Source organism: Schistocerca gregaria, chromosome 2 (genome assembly GCF_023897955.1).
Source record: "Schistocerca gregaria isolate iqSchGreg1 chromosome 2, iqSchGreg1.2, whole genome shotgun sequence".
Classification (NCBI taxonomy): Eukaryota; Metazoa; Arthropoda; class Insecta; order Orthoptera; family Acrididae; genus Schistocerca; species Schistocerca gregaria.
This window is the reverse complement of record NC_064921.1, coordinates 689,234,216-689,253,726: the sequence shown is the minus strand read 5'-3', so window position 1 is coordinate 689,253,726 and position 19,511 is coordinate 689,234,216. Positions and strand designations below refer to the sequence as shown.

The window sequence follows — 19,511 nt, the reverse complement described above, 5'->3', positions numbered from 1 at the left end:
GTGGACGTTTGGATTGGTCCTGGAGGTGAGCGATGCTAGCTGAAGTGGTTACACCAACCATTCATGTAAAGCGGGAAATCCAGGTATGGCACAAATTTTCATTTGTCACTTATAAACTGTGCAGCTACAGTCTGAACTTATTCACAATTCTGAATATATTTCTTTCATTTCATATGGCTTTAGAGTGTAGCAGTGTCTCGTCCTTCAGACAGAATGCACTTTTAATTTAATTTTTTTTCTCTTGCTAAAAATGCAAAATCTCGAGCAACAGACATTGATCATCATAATAATGTAACAAAGATATTTTTAAACGGAGTAGCTATCCTATCATGTACACTTCTTTTATCTGGTAGTGACCTAGACTACTTGCAGAGTGCTTAAAATTTAAGATCATTGCAAAAATCTGGAATTGGCTCTTTTGATTTATCTTTCAGCAGAGATGAGACTTACCATGATTTACATATGTCAATTATATCAAGGATTTAATCAACTGAGCTTAATGATGTATATATGGTTTTGAATTTAATAAAACTGCTACGTTTCTCATTAACAGGAAAATCTTACCTCTTCCCCAGAATATTCTGACCACTGTACCCATTTTCCAATATGTGAAACATTTTAGATTGTTTTACATTCATATGTACAGTAATTCTTATTATGATGGAAACGAGAGAGAGAGAGTTCTTTTTTTAAGGATTGCTCTGAAAGGTAGCAAGTTTTCTTTCTTTTTGTGTGTGCTTATTGATAACTCGTCACTTCCACTCACAGTTTCAGCTAGCAAGCACATGATAACACCCAATCATCTTGACCATGAATAGGGATTCCATTCTGGGTGATAGTCTGACAACTGAAGGAAATACTAGTTCATTTGTTTTTATTGTTGTATTTAACTGTTGATCAGAGTTGACAAACATAAAATCAAAAATAACTGGCTACTTTGTCTCATATTTTAAGACTTCATTTTGACACCTAACTACATATGATAAATGGAAATGTAGGCTGAATTTCGTTAGCAACCTTGAAAACATGTGGATGGGCATTTTGTTGACAGTGTGTTTCAATTACAGTGCAGAAGTTTCGCTGGGAAGATCTTACACATCCTTCACAAAGTTCCTGTCTCTCTCCTTGCCATTTCCATAGTTTTGGAGCTAGGAAGAAAGATATTCATGGGTACTGATTTGCTTCAGATGATGAAGTGCATGACCTGTTATGGCACAATACTGATTCCATTCGCAACTGCAAACATTTTCCCAGGAAGGCATTGAGGGTCTTGTCTCGCAGAGGAACACACACTTTAACAGTCATGTCAATTACTTTTGAAATAATAAACTTTTTTCATTTGTATCAGTTTCATTTGACTGTCCCCCTTATACATGTAAACAATAACTGCTTATTAAGTGTAATATTGTGTTTTTATTACATGTGATTCTGGAAATGAAAGTAAGGGTGAACAAGAATGTCAGCATGGAGGCTACTACTGCCAAATAACACAAAGAGGAGTTCAACAAGGTTAAATGAATTGTCATCAACAATGCCTCATTCTCTCACTTTACAAGACATTGTGGATAGGTCAGGGATTTAATTCAGAGCATTGATGTCTAGTCTGGTGTACAGGAAGGGTGTGTCATCACCTGGTCTCCCTTTACCACGCAAACACAGGTAACTAAAAATGTCTTCCAACATCCTGACCCGACCAGCATGTAGGTCAAATGCAACTACACTTTTGGGTATAAGCAAGCTCTGTCAAAAAAAATTCATGCTACACTGATAACCTTAAATATATATCTTGAATTTACTCTGCCATATCATTAATTTTTTTAATATGAGGGAACATGTAATCCAATAAGGTTTTGCTCAAGTAACATTGTGTGCTGAACTTTGCTACACTAGATTTGTTTAAGCTCCTGTCATATAGAATAGCCATTGGGGAAAATATTTCAACTGATCTGTAACAACTGTATGTTATGTTGCTTTCACATCTGATCATTATGTTAAATGGGTTTATCATAATAATGGTAATGACATTCTGAATTGTAAATAACAGCAGAAACTTTAATATGCTTCGCAGTTTGTGCACCAAGATTATGTACATACTTTGGGTCCACATTGGCTGTTGCTTCATCCATCACAAGGATTTTGTTCTTTCTTATAATGGCTCTTGCCAAACACACCAATTGTCGTTGACCCACACTGAAATTTGTGCCCCCCTCGGACATTTTTGAATTTAAGCCAGCTGTCAGGTCCTCAACAGCTTCTTTCAGTTCCACCTGAGGAAAGTTTTAACTTGAGTTAAAATATAAATAATGCCATAAATAATAATTAAATGCAAACATGTAACCTAACAGATTTGAAAATTTTTGGAAAAGAAAAATAAGAATTCCTGTGAAATTTTGAAACTCTTCTGATACATACATTTCTCCATAAAATTTTGGTTGAATTGCCAGATGTTGATAATTTGTCACAATACTTCAATGTCTAGTGTTCTTGCTGTCTTTAGGTGGTCACTGGCCAAAGTACACTGCGCTCTCCTATTTATGACCCTTCTAGTGCATGTATGGTGCACCTAATTGTCACTGTTTAAGTATTAATTGATCGCACTGCTAAACATCTGCGCACTGCTAAACGACCGCGCACTCCTCCAAGCACCCTCCAAGCATCCTCCATGGGGAAAGCTTGGCTCAACAATTTTTGATCAACTCTCTTCACATGAAAAAACTGCATAATGATGCTGGCTGCACAGTACGCAAAGTTTTTCTGTGACAAGGTTCCATGCAGTATCTAACAGGAAACCTCAAACCCGATTGATAAAGGTCACATCCAGTCTTATTTCCAATATTGCTGATATTTGATTTATTTTAAATAATTCATGATACAGTCATTCCAAAAGTTTAGTAAGGGCCACGATTTATGCTTCACTGTACTTCAATGAATGACCAGTAAAACTGCTGTGTTTAGCAAGAGCAGACTTCCTGACCTGGAGGAAGCAAGCATGCTGCTGGTGTTCCATAATGCATTGCTGAACGTATCACACTGTGTGCTCTTTATGAGATTTGCCACACTTGCACAGAATCCTATAAACAACTGCCTTTTGCAGCTCCAAGTCAACTTTTATTGATCCCAGAAGCACAAAGATTTTTGTTGGGAGATGAAAGATCACTGTAACCTTATGTTTTCATAGTACTCTGTTTATTTTCACAGAAACATTTCCAATATATGGCACGTAAGCTATTATCTTGAAGGTCTCATCCTCTTTCTTGGCTGCTGTTTATATATCTGGAGTACTCTGTGTATGTTGAGATGAATATCCATTTTCCAGAAAAACAGTCTGGCGGCATTCAAACTGTTCTTACTGGCTATTGACATTTGAGATGGTTTGGATTCACATAATCTACGTCTTCTGGGCACCCATTGTGGCAGATGGTGATTACTAGTAGCTTACAAATACAGGTCTGTATGTTTTAGAACTTCATCTTAATTAAACATTGGAAATTTATCAATTGAGATGTCAGTTTCCAATTATGTACTGCATGAAAACCTGTAATAACAGAACTTCGTGATTTAGACATCTGACAACTTCAGGGTTTTATCATGTGAAAACAAGCAATCCAATATCAATGTCTTGAGATTACACCTCAGAGGGCATTTGGAGCAATACACGAACCTTCAGCAGAAGTGCACGAGCTCAAACACCACATGCAGTGGCAACAGTGAGCATCACACTTTGCACCAAGGGGGTCTGAAATAAGGAAGTTAGAGTACTTTCACCAATATAGACAAATCTGGCCACAAAGAGTCTGCTCTGAAATATCATTGCAGCATGTTACTGACATCTGACTGTTTGATCTACTTTTCACCTTCAGAGTGAAGTATTCACTCTGCAGAAAACTGTGCACTGATATGAAACTTACTGTCAGAAACTGTGTGTCAGACCACTCATTTTGTGGGCAGTGCTCTCCAAACTGATCTAACCAAGCACAACGCACAATCTGTCTCACAGCTTTACTTGGCAGAGCACTTGCCCATGAAAGGCAAAAGACCCGACTGAGTACAGTCTGCCGTGCAGTTTTAATACGCCAGGAAGTTTCATACTTTTCCACCTAACTGATACAAGTAAAAAGTAATTCTAATGATTAACAAAGTCACCAATGTTATCAGAAGTAGTAATACGCTTAAGTGACATCAGAGGAGACAGTTAAGCCAGCACGACTTTTTGAACAGAAACGGCTTACGCCAATATATCAATTTTCAGTTTCACATCATCTAGAAACAAATATTTCTTGCTGCTCCCTCTACACATCATGTTAATTATAATTCAAAAACATATTTCCGAAATATTTCATTTTCTGTCTGAGCACCTATCTAAAGCTTATAGATATCCTATCTACAGAGCACTTCATTTACCTCTTCAAGAGCTTTCCACAATACATGATCAGGATGTTCATCAAATGGGTCCAAGTTTTTACGCATTGTTCCCGAGAAGAGAACTGGTTCTTGAGGAATAATAGAAACTTTGCTACGCAAATCATGCAATCCAATTGTAGCCGTGTCGATCTTATCTATAATAATAGATCCCTCAATATCAGCCAGCCTAAACAGTGATGCTATTAAAGACGACTTTCCTGCTCCAGTGCGGCCCACAATACCCACCTGAAAACACACAAGATTTGTCAGAAACTTAAATAATCAGTTTTCCATTTCAAAACAGTTACAGAATATAAAAAGCACAGCAGTTGAGAAACTTTAGGCTATAAAAGTCATTCAGTCTATTTTTGTCATTTAAAAAATATATATATTATATCCCTGAGGCAGGTGCATCTTAAATACTAAACTTATTATTTACTAGGCTACCATTCCTGGTACAATGTTAAGAAAAGGATTTCATCTTTGCAGAATGCCTGCCACATTTTATGAATACAGGAAGTAGTTCTTTTTAAGAACATCAAAAAACATTTTTTGCTTAAAATTTCTAACATATCTTTTTTATTGTAACTTTCATCCCAAGCTCATCAACTTCACTATCAAGTTACAAGATGATTAGTGAAAAAAGTGTCTCCAAAACCATTCACAGCTGGGGAAAAATCCCGTGGCCAATGTGGCAGCAAGTAATTTCAATGACAGCCTTAGCAGGTATTATGGAAATTATGAATGTGCTCAAACTTTGGTTCCACCCAGTCTGTTACAACCTGTGTGCTTTAGCAAACAAAAAGTGCACCGAGCAAACAAAGCAGTGGATGACAGAAGTAGCCAAACAGACCCACAGGACCACCATGGCCACAAAGAAGATGGAGGAGGGCCTTGTTTTTGATCTGAAGGGATTGTTTTATGGTCCATGGATCATTAATTAGAGGTAGGTTTAATGTAACTACAAAAAACTCTGAACAGGCCTTGGAAAGCCCAACAGTACACTAGATATGGATACAGAACAACACGTCATCAGCACACCACTCTCCTGACCGTTGTCAGTTCTCATGACCAGAGCCACTACTTCTCGATCAAGTAGCTCCTGAAGTTGCCTCACAAGGGCTGAGTGTACCTCATTTGCCAGCAGTGCTCAGATGGTCACCCATCCAAGTTCTTGCCAAGCATGACAGCACTTAACTTCGGTGATCTTATGGGAACTGGTATTACCATTGCAGCAAGGCTATTGGGAACTACAAAAAATAAAACTCAAAACTTTGAACATGTTTTTCAGAAAATCATTTTTCAAATTGGCAGGAAAATAACTTCAGAGCACTACATAAAATTTGCATTGTAATTTGATGCCGACATTCTAAATTGAATTCTCTGTCAGCATACACAACCATTTTGCACATCTTCAAAATTCTATTTTCAGTTTGGTATTTTATCTATCCTCAGGAACTCTAGCATACATAATGAAGTAATAAGCAACTACTTTCTTAGTGCCCTTCTCCAGAAGAGAGAGATAAAACCTTCTGAAGAAGGGCACTAAGTACATGAAACCAGTAAAGAAATTAAATTTCTTTGATGCAATCTTTTTTGGTGCACACTTTTGTGTATTTTTTCATTTTTTTGGTGGTGGTGGTGGTGGGGGGGAGGGGGGGGGGAATTTACGTTTTGTTCAACACATCACCATTTTGTTAGAGCTTAATATTTTTCAATCATTGCATGTATGCTATAAAAGATATATTGAAAATGACTTATATAAAATTATTTTGTTACAGGTCCAATAGGGAGGTTCAGGAATACCGGTTGTAAGTGGTCCTTCCACTTTGTGCTGAAGTTACACCCGATATTATTTTGCTTGAAAAAAATAATGGAAACCACTTTTTTATGTACTGAAAGAGGATTACTCCCTCCCCCTCCCCCCCCCCCCCCCCCCAAAAAAAAATCATTAATATGGAATGTTTAAGGATGCTAATCATTATAATATTATTTCACACTACATAGAAAATGAAAGTAAATGAATACATGTGAGACTTCTTTTTGCAAAGGGGAAAAAATGACTGAAGTGACTGCTAAGAGTATTTTTACTAACTATAGCACATATGACAGCTAGTTAGTTATTTGCATGTTCCACGAGTCATAACTGTGACAAAGTTCCTAGCATATTAAAACTGTAAGGCTGACTGGGACTTCAACCTGGGAACATTGCCTCTTGCTTGCAAGTGCTCTACTGGCTGAGCTGTCCAAGCATGACTCACAACCCATTCTCACAGTGATCATACAATGTAAGCTTTCATGGTTGGTAGTGACATCACTTTAAACTTCTGGGCTATTAAGCCCTAGTTGATGTATTAAACTTTCTCCTAAGATTTCCTCTCAGACTGCACGAGACATCTTCAGAGGTTCACCATTTAACCTAAGAATGTGTACCCTGCACATGGAGAGGAAATGTTAGGAGAAAGTGTTATACATCGACCTTGGCCTAATAGCCCAAAAAGTTTTAAATAATGCCAACTTCACAGCTTTACTTCGCCCCAATACCCCATATCCTACATCGCAGACTTCATAGAAGTTGTCTTGCATATTTTGCCAGGCTACCACTCCTGGAAGAAAGGATACTGTGAACACACTCAACTACAGCCTAGTGGATTGTTTCCAGAATGAATTTTCACTCTGAATTTTCACTCTGAATTTTGGAAGGTAGGAGATAAGATGCTCGCAGAAATAAATTTGAGAGAATGGGTCTTCAGTTGTGCTTCAATACCTCAGTAAAGCACATTTCTGCAAAAGGCAAAGTTCCCTGGTTCAAGTCCTGGTCACAGTACACAGTTTAAGTCTGCCAAGAAGTTTCAAATCAGTGCACAATCTGCTGATAATTTTGTATAATTATAACCTCCAACTATGATGAAAAACAATCTGTTTAAAAAAATTTTAGTACCATTTCTCAGCAAAAAAATTTGGAATATTTGTTACACAGATGTCGCAAGGATTGTTACCCTTTTTTAAATTTATGCACATGAAAAAAAGAGGATATCTGCTGTTCATTCAACACACAGTGCTGGAAAGAATGTCAGTTCCATCTGCTTATTTATTACTTTGTACCTTGTCTTTTGCTTGGACAACAAAGTTCAGATTCTTCAGCACTGGAGGCTCATCCTTAGCATACCTCAAATACATGCTCTTGAATACAATCTCTCCATTCTTTGGCCAGTTGGCAGGTGGCTTTTTACCTGAAAACATAAGAATCTATAATACTGATTTCTTCACACAATTTCACAATGATTTTCTGGATAACTCAGTACCACATGAACACACAAATATGACAGTTATCAGAAAATATGCACTGTTACCTCTAGGAGCATTACAGAATTTAATAGTAGGTAGTACATGGATAAATATTTGAGTAGGGAACATGTTCATCTGTCCACAGTAAACGTATCAGCTACATCTGTGAAATGTTACTGCTGTTTTTATTGCATGTGCACTAACATCTTGCTCACTTATTATCATAATCCTCTTTAGTAGTCTCGTATGTGATCTTCCTCTCCTCAAGCTACCCCTATCCCTCTCCTTTTTCCTAAATAAATCAATTGGCAAATGAATCCCCCAGACAGATTAAAAATGTAAAGAATGAATAACAACAACAACAAAAATAACCAATGAGGAAAATGTTGTGTAATGTGTCACTTTGATGAAGTGTTGTGTTGCGCAATGTGTACTGGACTGATGAACTGATGAATGATTGTCATCACAATGAAAGTCCTTGTTATTACTTTGTTATTCTAGAATACCATACTGTTTAGAAGTTTATAATTGTTTGGATGGACACAAAGTATCTGCAAGTAAGTAGCAGCTTTTCTACACTTCATTATAGTTACTGGTTTGGCAGTTTATCCCATGCTGCAGTGCCCTAGCTTGGAGATGTGATGTGCACCATGGAACAGTGTCTTCTGTGACAATGAGAGAGCCACTTTAGAAGAAAATAAGACACACTGTCTGTCAGATCACAACTGATCTATCACCGATGGTTGTTATACAGCACACATTTATGAATCCCCACAGCCTTATTAAGTGTTCTCACTGTATTTGAAGCAGCAACATAATCATGTTCAATACAAGGTGCTTTGCATTAATTAGTAGAAAGTTAAAAAACGGATGAGTTTTAAGATTCACAGCACAGAAACAACTGCAGGGAAGAAGTAGTCTGAGACAGAAAGAATTGCCGCAGTTATTCTGAACATTAAATAAAGAAGCAGCAGACCAGAATGGAAAAGAATTTAAACACAGACTCAGAAGGTAACACACTTCAAATACTTATTTTAATATAATTATATCTATCCAAAGTCTGCATCATTAATACTCCTGAATGTGGAATTCCAGCACAGGCTGAGGTAAGCAGGATGATCTCAAGGTACAGTGCTCATCTGATGTAACAGTGATAAATGCATATAACATCTTTAACAGTAGGGCACATACATAGTTACAATTCTTTTGGGCTTCTTAAGTGATGATTGTGCCATGTTTGGAAGAAATGCTTTTAAGGTAGGAGATATTTTACACTTTACGGCACTGGTGGGCAACTGACTGGTTTCAGTCCAGCCTGTGGAAGACATTCATGGGAGAGAGAATGAGGTGCTCACATTGTGCTCTACATGGGATGAGTTTTGGATATGCCAATGCTCAGTTTGCCTCAGTTTTGCAGCTCATGACAAAGCTATTGTTAAACATTGTAAGTAAAGAAACAATGTTCACAATGCTTATGTAACATGACATGAACATAAAATAAATGTACTCCAAAAAATGCACATTTTGAGGCACAATTTGTTGGCTTGGCATGGCACGAAAGGGGTGCCACTGATACTGGTATATAATCCCATAAACATCATCATCATAGATGCTGTACTTTCCACTTTATGTGCGAGAAGTACTGCTGTCACGGCACGTAACGGAGTCAGCCCGTGAGTAAGTAAGTTGGTGGATCAGGCCCATATGTCACCAAAGGCTGCCCTTTCCTGCTTTCAGGCAAAGAAGAGTAAGAAAGAAATATTTCATTTTTAACAGGCCGATTTATTTTTGTCTTTAACCTTTAACAGTCATGAAGAGGTAGAGCATATAATCCTCGACACACAAAATATGAGAAAGAAAAATTGGTAAGTGGTTGCTCAGAGTTGTCACAGGGACTCTCTAACAGTTTTTATAGTTCAGGGTACATTCTTTATACATGCAGCTATGAAGCAATGCTCTTTTACACCACCTGAAATGCTGCATTAATTATTGGATGATTATCAGGCTTATCCTTACAAGAGTTTAGGTATAGCTCCATGGGATTTCACAGGTTTCCGTGGACATGTCACGGTTGTTTATGTGACAAAACAGCCGAGCTTGTAAGTGTAGCTGATACAAAAAACGAAATTACAAAGTTACTACGAAGTGACATTGAGGCATTAAAAACTGAACTTTCGACCATCAAGAAAGAAAACGATACATTAATACAAGAAAAGAAGTCCTGTGTGTGTAAAAGCCATCAAATGGAAAAGCAAGAAGATCGCAAAAATACGAGTGACCGATCGTACTTTAAAAACAACATTTCAACTGTTCCCGTTGATGTCTCGGTAAACTCAGTAAGCCAAAAACCGGAAGATAAATATAAATGGAAGGTGGTGACATACAGCAAAAGGAAAAACAAGGCGACAGATACGCAACGAAAGGAAAATGACTTTTTAATAATTGGCAATTCGCTGATGAAGAATATCGCTGTCCCCAACTGCAAGATCAACGTGCGACCTGGCATTAGAATACATTAACTCGGTAAACATTTTAAAAATATGGTAAATGCAAGACAAGATACTACAGACCCAGATTCTGAAACCAGACATAACTATAATAAGGTGTTTATAAATGTTGGAACAAATTCGTTAAAGAGCAGCAGTGAGGAAGAAATGGCAAGTAATGGTAAGACAGATTTATGAACCACGTTTTAAATTGCAAGACATTTCCAGGGGCAGATGTGGACTGACCACAATCTATTGGTTGTGACCTGTAGATTAAAACTGAAGAAACTGCAAAAAGGTGGAAATTTAAGGAGATGGGACCTGGAAAAACTAAAAAGAACCAGAGGTTGTACAGAGTTTCAGGGAGAGCATAAGGGAACAATTGACAGGAATGGGGGAATGAAATACAATAGAAGAAGAATGGGTAGCTTTGAGGGATGAAGTAGTGAAGGCAGCAGAGGATAAAGTAGGTAAAAAGACGAGGGCTAGTAGAATTCCTTGGGTAACAGAAGAAATATTGAATTTAATTGATGAAAGGAGAAAATATAAAAATGCAATAAATGAAGCAGGCAAAAATGAATACAAAAGCCTCAAAAATGAGATCGACAGGAAATGGAAAATGGCTAAGCAGGGATGGCTAGAGGACAAATGTAAGGATGTAGAGGCTTGTCTCACTAGGGATAAGATAGATACTGCCTACAGGAAAATTAAAGAGACCTTTGGAAAAAGGAGAACCACTTGCATGAACATCAAGAGCTCAGATGGAAACCCAGTTCTAAGCAAAGAATGGAAAGCAAAAAAGTGGAAGGAGTATATTGAGGGCCTATACAAGGGTGATGTACTTGAGGACAATATTATGGAAATGGAAAAGGATGTAGATGAAGATGAAGATGAAATGGGATATACGATACTGCGTGAAGAGTTTGACAGAGCACTGAAAGACCTGTGTCAAAACAAGGCCCCCGGAGTAGACAACATTCCATTGGAACTACTGACGGCCTTGGGAGAGCCAGTCCTGACGAAACTCTACCATCTGGTGAGCAAGATGTATGAGACAGGAAAAATACCCTCAGACTTCAAGAAGAATATAATAATTCCAATCCCAAAGAAAGTAGGTGGTGACAGATGTGAAAATTACCGCACTATCAGTTTAATAAGCCACAGCTGCAAAATACTAACACGAATTCTTTACAGACAAATGGAAAAACTAGTAGAAGCCGACCTCGGGGAAGATCAGTTTGGATTCCGTAGAAATATTGGAACACGTGAGGCAATACTGACCTTACGACTTATCTTAGAAGATAGATTAAGGAAAGGCAAACCTACATTTCTAGCATTTGTAGACTTAGAGAAAGCTTTTGACAATGTTGACTGGAATACTCTCTTTCAAATTCTGAAGGTGGCAGGGGTAAAATACAGGGAGCGAAAGACTATTTACAATTTGTACAGAAACCAGATGGCAGTTATAAGAGTCGAGGGGTATGAAAGGGAAGCAGTGGTTGGAAAGGGAGTGAGACAAGGTTGTAGCCTCTCACCGATGTTATTCAATCTGTATACTGAGCAAACAGTAAAGGAAACAAAAGAAAAATTTGGAGTAGGTATTAAAATTCATGGAGAAGAAATAAAAACTTTGAGGTTCACCGATGAATTGTAATTCTGTCAGAGACAGCAAAGGACTTGGAAGAGCAGTTGAATGAAATGGACAGTGTCTTGAGAGGAGTATATAAGATGAACATCAACAAAAGCAAAACGAGGATAATGGAATGTAGTCAAATTAAATCGGGTGATGCTGAGGGAATTAGATTAGGAAATGAGACAAAGTAGTAAAGGAGTTTTGCTACTTAGGAAGTAAAATAACTGATGATGGTTGAAGTAGAGAGGATATAAAATGTAGACTGGCAATGGCAAGGAAAGCGTTTCTGAAGAAGAGAAATTTGTTAACATCGAGTATAGATTTAAGAGTCAGGAAGTCGTTTCTGAAAGTATTTGTATGGAGTGTAGCCATGTATGGAAGTGAAACATGGACGATAAATAGTTTGGACAAGAAGAGAATAGAGGCTTTCGAAATGTGGTGCTACAGAAGAATGCTGAAGATTAGATGGGTAGATAGCATAACTAATGAGGAAGTATTGAATAGGATTGGGGAGAAGTTTGTGGCACAACTCGACCAGAAGAAGGGATCGGTTGGTAGGCCATGTTCTGAGGCATCAAGGGATCACCAATTTAGTATTGGAGGGCAGCATCAAACCAATCTCAGGACTGAAGACCACCACAACAACAACAACAACAACAACAACAACAACTTACAGTATGGAGTGACTGTGTGGGGAAACCCAAACAAACAAGAGACAAAACAAGTGTTCACATTTAAAAAATTTAGAACCATTTTAAGAAGTAAGACCTCTGAAACATGCAGAAACTGTTTCAAGAATTTAGGTATCTTAACTCTTTCATCGTTTTACATATACAAAACAATAATGTATATCACAAAAGGTAGTGAGGACTGGATTACAAATGCTAGTGTACACACCCACAATACAAGAAAGAAGAATGAAGTACGGAGCATACCCCACTGACTGGCAATGCTAGAAAAAGGACCCCAGTACTCTGGTATCAGACTACCAAGAAGTCTGCCCAAAAACCTGCAAGATAGTGTACTTCACAATGACTTTTCAAAGAAACTTAAAGACTATCTCATTGAAAGAGAGTTTTACAGTGTTGCAGAATACTTATTCCATTAAATTTGTATATATTGTTACTCATAATCAGTGATGTAAAAATGAATGCTACAGGTGTAGAAAAATAAGTGATAAAGAATGTTAATACTTTGACATGTCCTATATTACACCTACATTTACTGTACACAATGTAATCTTACAGGATCAAATAAAATTCAATTCAATTCAATGGTTCCCTCACAGAAATCAAGATGAAAAGGAGGTAACTTCTGAATAAAAACTTTGTTTTTGGCTTGGGATAAATTAATATTCTCAACCTCCAGATGAAACGAAGAGTTAATTTGACAACTTGTTTTGAAGGATGCAAAATTATTGTTTTCCATGAAAATTTACGTTGCAAAACTTTCTTTGTATCTTTTTTACACAGTTTCAAATGTGGTACCTCTTTCATGCATTTTGTGAGTGTGTGAATACTGTATCCAAAATTTCCGGATAAAAATATTTGTTACCATCAAAAATTAAATGTTAACAGAATACATGAATAAATAAATGAAATTATCAAACTGATAGCATCAATTAGTGTCTTATTATTCTCTTCAACACTATGGTTGGCATGCAATATGATGGCCAATCAGTAGGCTTCCTTGCAATGTCACAAACATTTCCATCTAGTGGTATGGTTCTCCTTCCTTTACGGCATTCACAGATTGGTCTCAGGGTCTTCGTCTCTTTTTCGTTCAACTTCTCTTCAATAATATTGGGACACAACTGGAGTGGCAGAGAACTTTAGAGATGAATGTACGTCTCCTTTTATTTATTGTTTGTGCAAAGCTTTTCTCTCTATTCTTTCCAGAAGTTCGTCATTGGTGGTCAGTGATTCTCAGTGCTTGCCATTAGCATTATATTTCCAAAGTTTACAATTTAGTTATTTCCTTTCCCTCGTGGACCATGCCTGTGAGCAGTAGCTTGCTGCACTACTTAGAGACTTTTCTAAATCACTTCTTTACAAACACAGATGTCAAGTTGTAGTCAAGTTAAAGGGATGTTCCTTGGTGTCAAAAACATACTCCAACAGTTTTCACTTGCAGCACATGTCACATGTACATATATGCATCAGATGTGACAGATGCTGCAACTGAAAACAATTATGTAATTCACAGTAATTAATCTTTTTCATGTAGTTCGAAACTGATGAAAAAAAGAATCAAACACATTATAGTAGCTTTTGGTTGTTCCATGATGATATGCTTTATTTTGAAACTGTAGAGCTCTGTTTACAGAAAATATTATACAAATACTGCAATAAGTAGTACCTCACTATCAGCTCAAATATGTCAAAGTACTGAAGACTGCAACATGCTTTCAATTCTGATTTAAATTTCATCTAAGTTATTCTTCAGTTTCACATGTCACAAATGAAAGGTGTCTGTTACAAGGCAGCCCTTCATTATCAAACCACAGTGCTCTAAATCACACCATAGATATTATTACAAATGAACTGTATGCTATAACTTCCTGACCAGTCCATGATAAAGTAGAAAAAAAGCATGATCAGGTTGTTGTTATTTTGTAAAAATGGATAGTGAGGTGCAGTCTTGTCTATAGTAATCCACAAAAATTCAGATTCACTAGTTTTTATACAATTTTTGAAATAAATTTCATGTCCACCTTTTCCTTGCATACTTTGAAAATTTACATTAAATTTGTAATAGTACTTCTTCAAACAAAATCAACTTTTTCAGTGATCATCCACCAGCAACAATGGACCAAGGATGTTACGGTGAGATTCTACTGAATATAACACGCACCTTGTTCTGACTCCAGTGAAGGTTCCTTTTCCAGAGTAGTGTATTCCAAAACACGTTCCACTGAAGTCATTTGGTTTTCTAGTTCAGCTGACTGCCTCATGCCCCACTGGAACATTCCAGTCAGCCCAATTGATTGTGTGATGGCAAGGCCAACATTTCCTCCAAACCGTTCTGTAACAAAATGACAAAGAAAGCAGAATCAAAGATCTGAAGTTCTGTTCATTAACTCTTATGAAGTGAAAACAGGCCAAGATGGCAGAGCTCATGCAGGATCAAGAGTTTTTTTTCCAAATTATAGAAAGCAAATAAAAATACTAGAAACAATGTTTTGTCACCTCCTCCAATTACCAGGAAACTGAGTGTGACCAGTGCTATGTATACCAAACACACTACATCCAACCAAAACCCAAATGCTCGACTTGAAGCAATGAAAATGAACCATGCTGAGGAATGTAAATCCTGAAAGGAAAACATTCAAATAAGAAAATGTGTTTCATAATGTTTTCATTTACAGTAAATCACACTAATTTGAGAAGTTTATTTTCACCTGATGATTGTCAAATTCCTTCTCCAGCACTTCTTGAGCTCCAAAGGCTCTTATTGTTGTCAGACCCTGAAGTGAGGCATTCAAGTGAGCAAAAACTGGACTTCTAGCTGGAAAAGGGCAAAGATACACATAATTTTTTTTTTTTTTTTTTTAGCACTAGAATGAGTCACGAGTTAAACATTGACAAAGAAATTATTGTTTCTGGAAGGTTAAGCAGATATTATTCAGCTCAAAAACCTTGCCCTTCAGTGTTAGAGGACTTACTTGTAATATGGGATTCAAACAGCATAGAAATATTTATTCAAACAATGCAGCAATTGTTGTGAAACTTTAAACAACGCTGTGTATTTACATGCTTAGCTGGTATCTTTTCTTTTCCCCACTTTTTCTCCCTGCCATATACCATCCTATGTAGGATGTCACATGGTTAGTTGAAGTCTTTGGCAGCATCATTTCATGAACTGAATGTGAATTTTGCAGTTATACGTAAGGTAGTGTAGTTAATGGATGTCACTGATGTGAGCTCATGTTGTGCAATTTGGCATACAGGAGATGATGCACAGCATGAGAATAGTAAGTATGTTTTCCAGTGTAGATTTACTTTTACACTGATGAGATCTGTTAAAAGTGTGAAGTGTCTTGAGTCATTTTGGAAAGGTGAGTCTTATTAGATTTATTTAAAATGTCATTGACAGACTTTCATGCAGTGGTAACAAACTATTTTTGAGCATGATTTTGAAAACTTACAAAAGAACTTTGTAGCTGCAAAAAATGTATGGTACCAAATTTTGTTTTAGTTCATCTGAATGAACTGCTAAATTCATAACTCTAGTAATGAATCAATTTGTGTGAAAATTGACATTGTGATTTCCAAACGAAGTGTGTATATCTTTCACATTTCAAATCTTCCAATAATGAAGCACTTTCTTTGGGATTTAACCATGATAATATCTGTTTATGGCACAAGTAACACTATTAGAAGCAAATCTAATGTAGTTATTAATTTGTTATTATTTTGACAGTTACTTGTGCAATTCGTAATTTGACAAACCCTAATAGCCATTTGTCAGCGGAGTTACAAACTGAGAAAGACTACTCATACTAGAACCAATGTTTTTTCTTCTGATACTAACATAGACAGAAATAAGAATAAGCCATTTATAGCCCCAAGTCCAGAAACATATCAATGGAGTATTTACTTTAAAAATGAGACATTTCATTACTCACTTATCCCTTCCAGTCTTTTGACACTCCGAGATGTGGACAGATAGAACAGGCGAAGTATATAGAATACAACCCCAATAACAGCAGTAGGTATCAGAAGTGAAACGTTAACAACTGCCACAACCACAATGATACCAAGAAGTGCTAGGCCAATCTGAAATAAAATTATAAAAAATGAAACAGTGGTACAAATTTCTTTTCCACAGCAATAGGAGGAACAGCAGCTCTTTTATCAAAACAGCACAGACAAAAAAGGTTGAAACTGGTTACTTACGCTAGAATGAAACAATGAAAAGAGGTATGGTAATGAGATTTGTCAGTCATTTTCTGATGCCCTGCTCTAACAATCATAGTCAACAATGTTTTTATCATAAACACATTTTTTGGTGAACTATACAGAGGAATGGAGCATCTGATCCAATGACAGTGAGAAAATTTCAGAAAGTTAATTTTTCTGGGATGAAGGCACTATTCATGCTACAAAAACCTTTTTTCATGTATCACGTGTCAGTGCATTATCCATGCAAACTCTAATTCACAACTGCAATCAATCAGGAGCTCTTTATTTCTAACTGAAGCATGACACAAAATTTTTGCTTATCACATATACATTAAATTCAGTGTCAATTTCCACAATTTCCTCCTTTTGCTACCCCTTACTCTGAAGTGTGTTCTGACTTGCCTGTGCATCTGGTTTCTAAGTATATTTTGAGATACACAAGAGACAGGTTGATCAGTATCCGATTTTATAAAATCAAATTTTGTGATGGTTGCTGTATCTCCAGCAAGCTATGTCTTGATTTGTTGTATCTGGTTTATTCCTCTGCTTTCAGGGATTTGTCAGCAATGCAATTAATCTGCTACTTTGATCTGAAGCCACTCCAGCTCCATTTCTCAGAGCAGCCCAATTTGAAACTGTTCTTCATACCATATCTTTGCCCTTCAACTGAAAATTATACAATAATATCATGCTCAAGATATTCGTCAGCACATTTCACATAACCCTGGATTTAATATACAGTTCTAAATAAAAATCTATCAGACAAGCTTTTCCTTCCTAACATATTGCCATTACACTGGACAAAACTATTGTCTTGAAAGGCAGTACTAGATTTTCATATGGCCTTCCTAGTATTATAGGGACCAAAACATAAGGTTTTTGTACATTAAATTCACACATATAAATTTTAGGCAAGTTTTCATTTTTGATCAGTCATGTAATCACCCTCATTATCGACAAATTTACAGTGCTAGATTTATAAAAAATCCACTGGTTATTGAACAAAATATAAAATGCAGTAAATGAAGCAGGCATCGGGGAATACAAACAACTAAAATATTAGATTGATGTGAAGAGCAAAATGGCAAAGCAGGAACGGCTAGACGAGAAATAAACGGCTGTAGTAACAAGAAGAAGAGACACCTCCTTTAGAAAAACTAATGAGACCTTTGCAGAAAGGGGAAGTACTTGTATGGATCTTAATAGCTCTGATGGAAAGCCCTTACAAAGTAAATAGTGGAAGGCTGAAAAGTGGAATATCATCTAGACCAAGGGCTGGCAGGAATCCTGCACGTGTGCGGTGCACTTGCACGCAGCAGTTAACAGGTGTTCTGTGTGCACACAGGGGCAAGCTGACCACCCGCTTATCTCCCCTCCCCACCATACCTTCTGTCCAATCCTTCCTGTGCAATGCGTTTTGTTTCGTAGCTTGCTTTATTGAATGAAGGAATAAGATTAGTAGTGCTTGAAAGATATCGTGGTTTGAAAGAGTATCTATTACCTACGATACCTTTTATTTAATTATCACAGGTGGAGTGGAACAAAATTTCTACATACAGACAAACACAAACAGTTACTTAAATTTTCCATCACTGATGTTTGCTCTTAACTGACACAAATTCAGGAAATGGTTTTCCAGCTCTTGCTATATTAAGCGCAATCTAATAACTTGCATAGACTGCTGGGCTATTATTGTCGTCGTCCTGAAAAATTGAAAACAGTGCTCCATAAAATGGTAAATCAGTTAGATGAGAAACATGATGAAAGGAAGTCGCAGATCTCTCGTGACCACACCAACTACGACAGATTCATCTAGAATCATCAGACTGCTCTTCTGAAGCTCAATTTCCCCATTCGCTCAGAATCCGACAATAAATTGTACTCATCCTTGTGAAATTTGTTATAATGGCCATCAATACTATACTTTTGCTGACCAGCAAGAATACTGCCACATATTAAACATTTCGAATTTTCACGTTTTTGCACAAAGAGAAAATGATTCTCCCATTACGTTTTAAAAGATAGCAATCTCCACTTCTCCGTTTCCTTGTTTCATTCTGCATTTTCCGGTTCTTGAAATACAACGTTCACAACGTAGTGGTTGCTACGCATCAACGTCTGTAGCTTAGCCTGGCACTACACTGCCGCAACCTGCCGACTGTCGCCAGTGCCCCAGTCGACTATTGCACACGAGCAGCAAATGTCCAGCACTGTGCGCTCATGAGCCGTGTGCAACGTTTGCCCGCCCCTGATCTAGATGATCTATAGATGGGAAACAAACCTGAACACAACATTTTTGGAGAAGGAGAGGAAGCAAAGTAAAGTTAGTAGGGGGGTTGTAGTACTGGTTGGCGTTGACAGAGGATGAGCAGTACTGAGCTATCAGTCTAATAAGTCATAGTTGCAAATTTCTGACACAAATTATTTACAGCAAATTGTAAGAACTGATAGAAGACAACCCTGAGGAACTCAGTTTGGCTTCCAGAGAACTGGAGCAATATGCAAGGTAATACTGATCCTGCAATTTATCTGCTAAGTTAAAGAAAGGCAAATCTATGTTTAAAGCATTTTTACACTTCAAACTAGGTTTTGACAGTGTTAATAGTAACCAAACTCCTTCAATTCTGAAATCAGGATGGAGGGGTAAAATACAAGTAGTGGAGGTTATGTATAACATGAACAGAAATAAGATTTCATTTCTCAGAGTCTTGGAACATGAAAGGTAAGCACTAATTGAGAATGTAGTAAGGCAAAGATTCCCAATGTTGTTAATTTGTACACAGAGAAAGCAGTAAAGGA

The 19,511-nt window shown here is 37.1% G+C and overlaps 1 protein-coding gene across 3 annotated transcripts in view; it reads right to left on the bottom strand.

Moving 5' to 3' along the window:
- LOC126334771 (probable multidrug resistance-associated protein lethal(2)03659) overlaps positions 1-19,511 on the bottom strand; it is a 257,707-nt gene that overhangs the window by 14,548 nt on the left and 223,648 nt on the right. For all 3 annotated transcript variants that reach the window (XM_049997352.1, XM_049997353.1, XM_049997354.1), the window contains 7 exons: positions 16,436-16,586; positions 15,209-15,315; positions 14,997-15,120; positions 14,662-14,832; positions 7,507-7,634; positions 4,402-4,647; positions 2,095-2,267 (listed from right to left, as the gene is read on the bottom strand). In XM_049997352.1, coding sequence (XP_049853309.1) covers positions 2,095-2,267; positions 4,402-4,647; positions 7,507-7,634; positions 14,662-14,832; positions 14,997-15,120; positions 15,209-15,315; positions 16,436-16,586 — 1,100 coding nt within the window. The remainder of the gene's footprint in view (positions 1-2,094; positions 2,268-4,401; positions 4,648-7,506; positions 7,635-14,661; positions 14,833-14,996; positions 15,121-15,208; positions 15,316-16,435; positions 16,587-19,511) is intronic.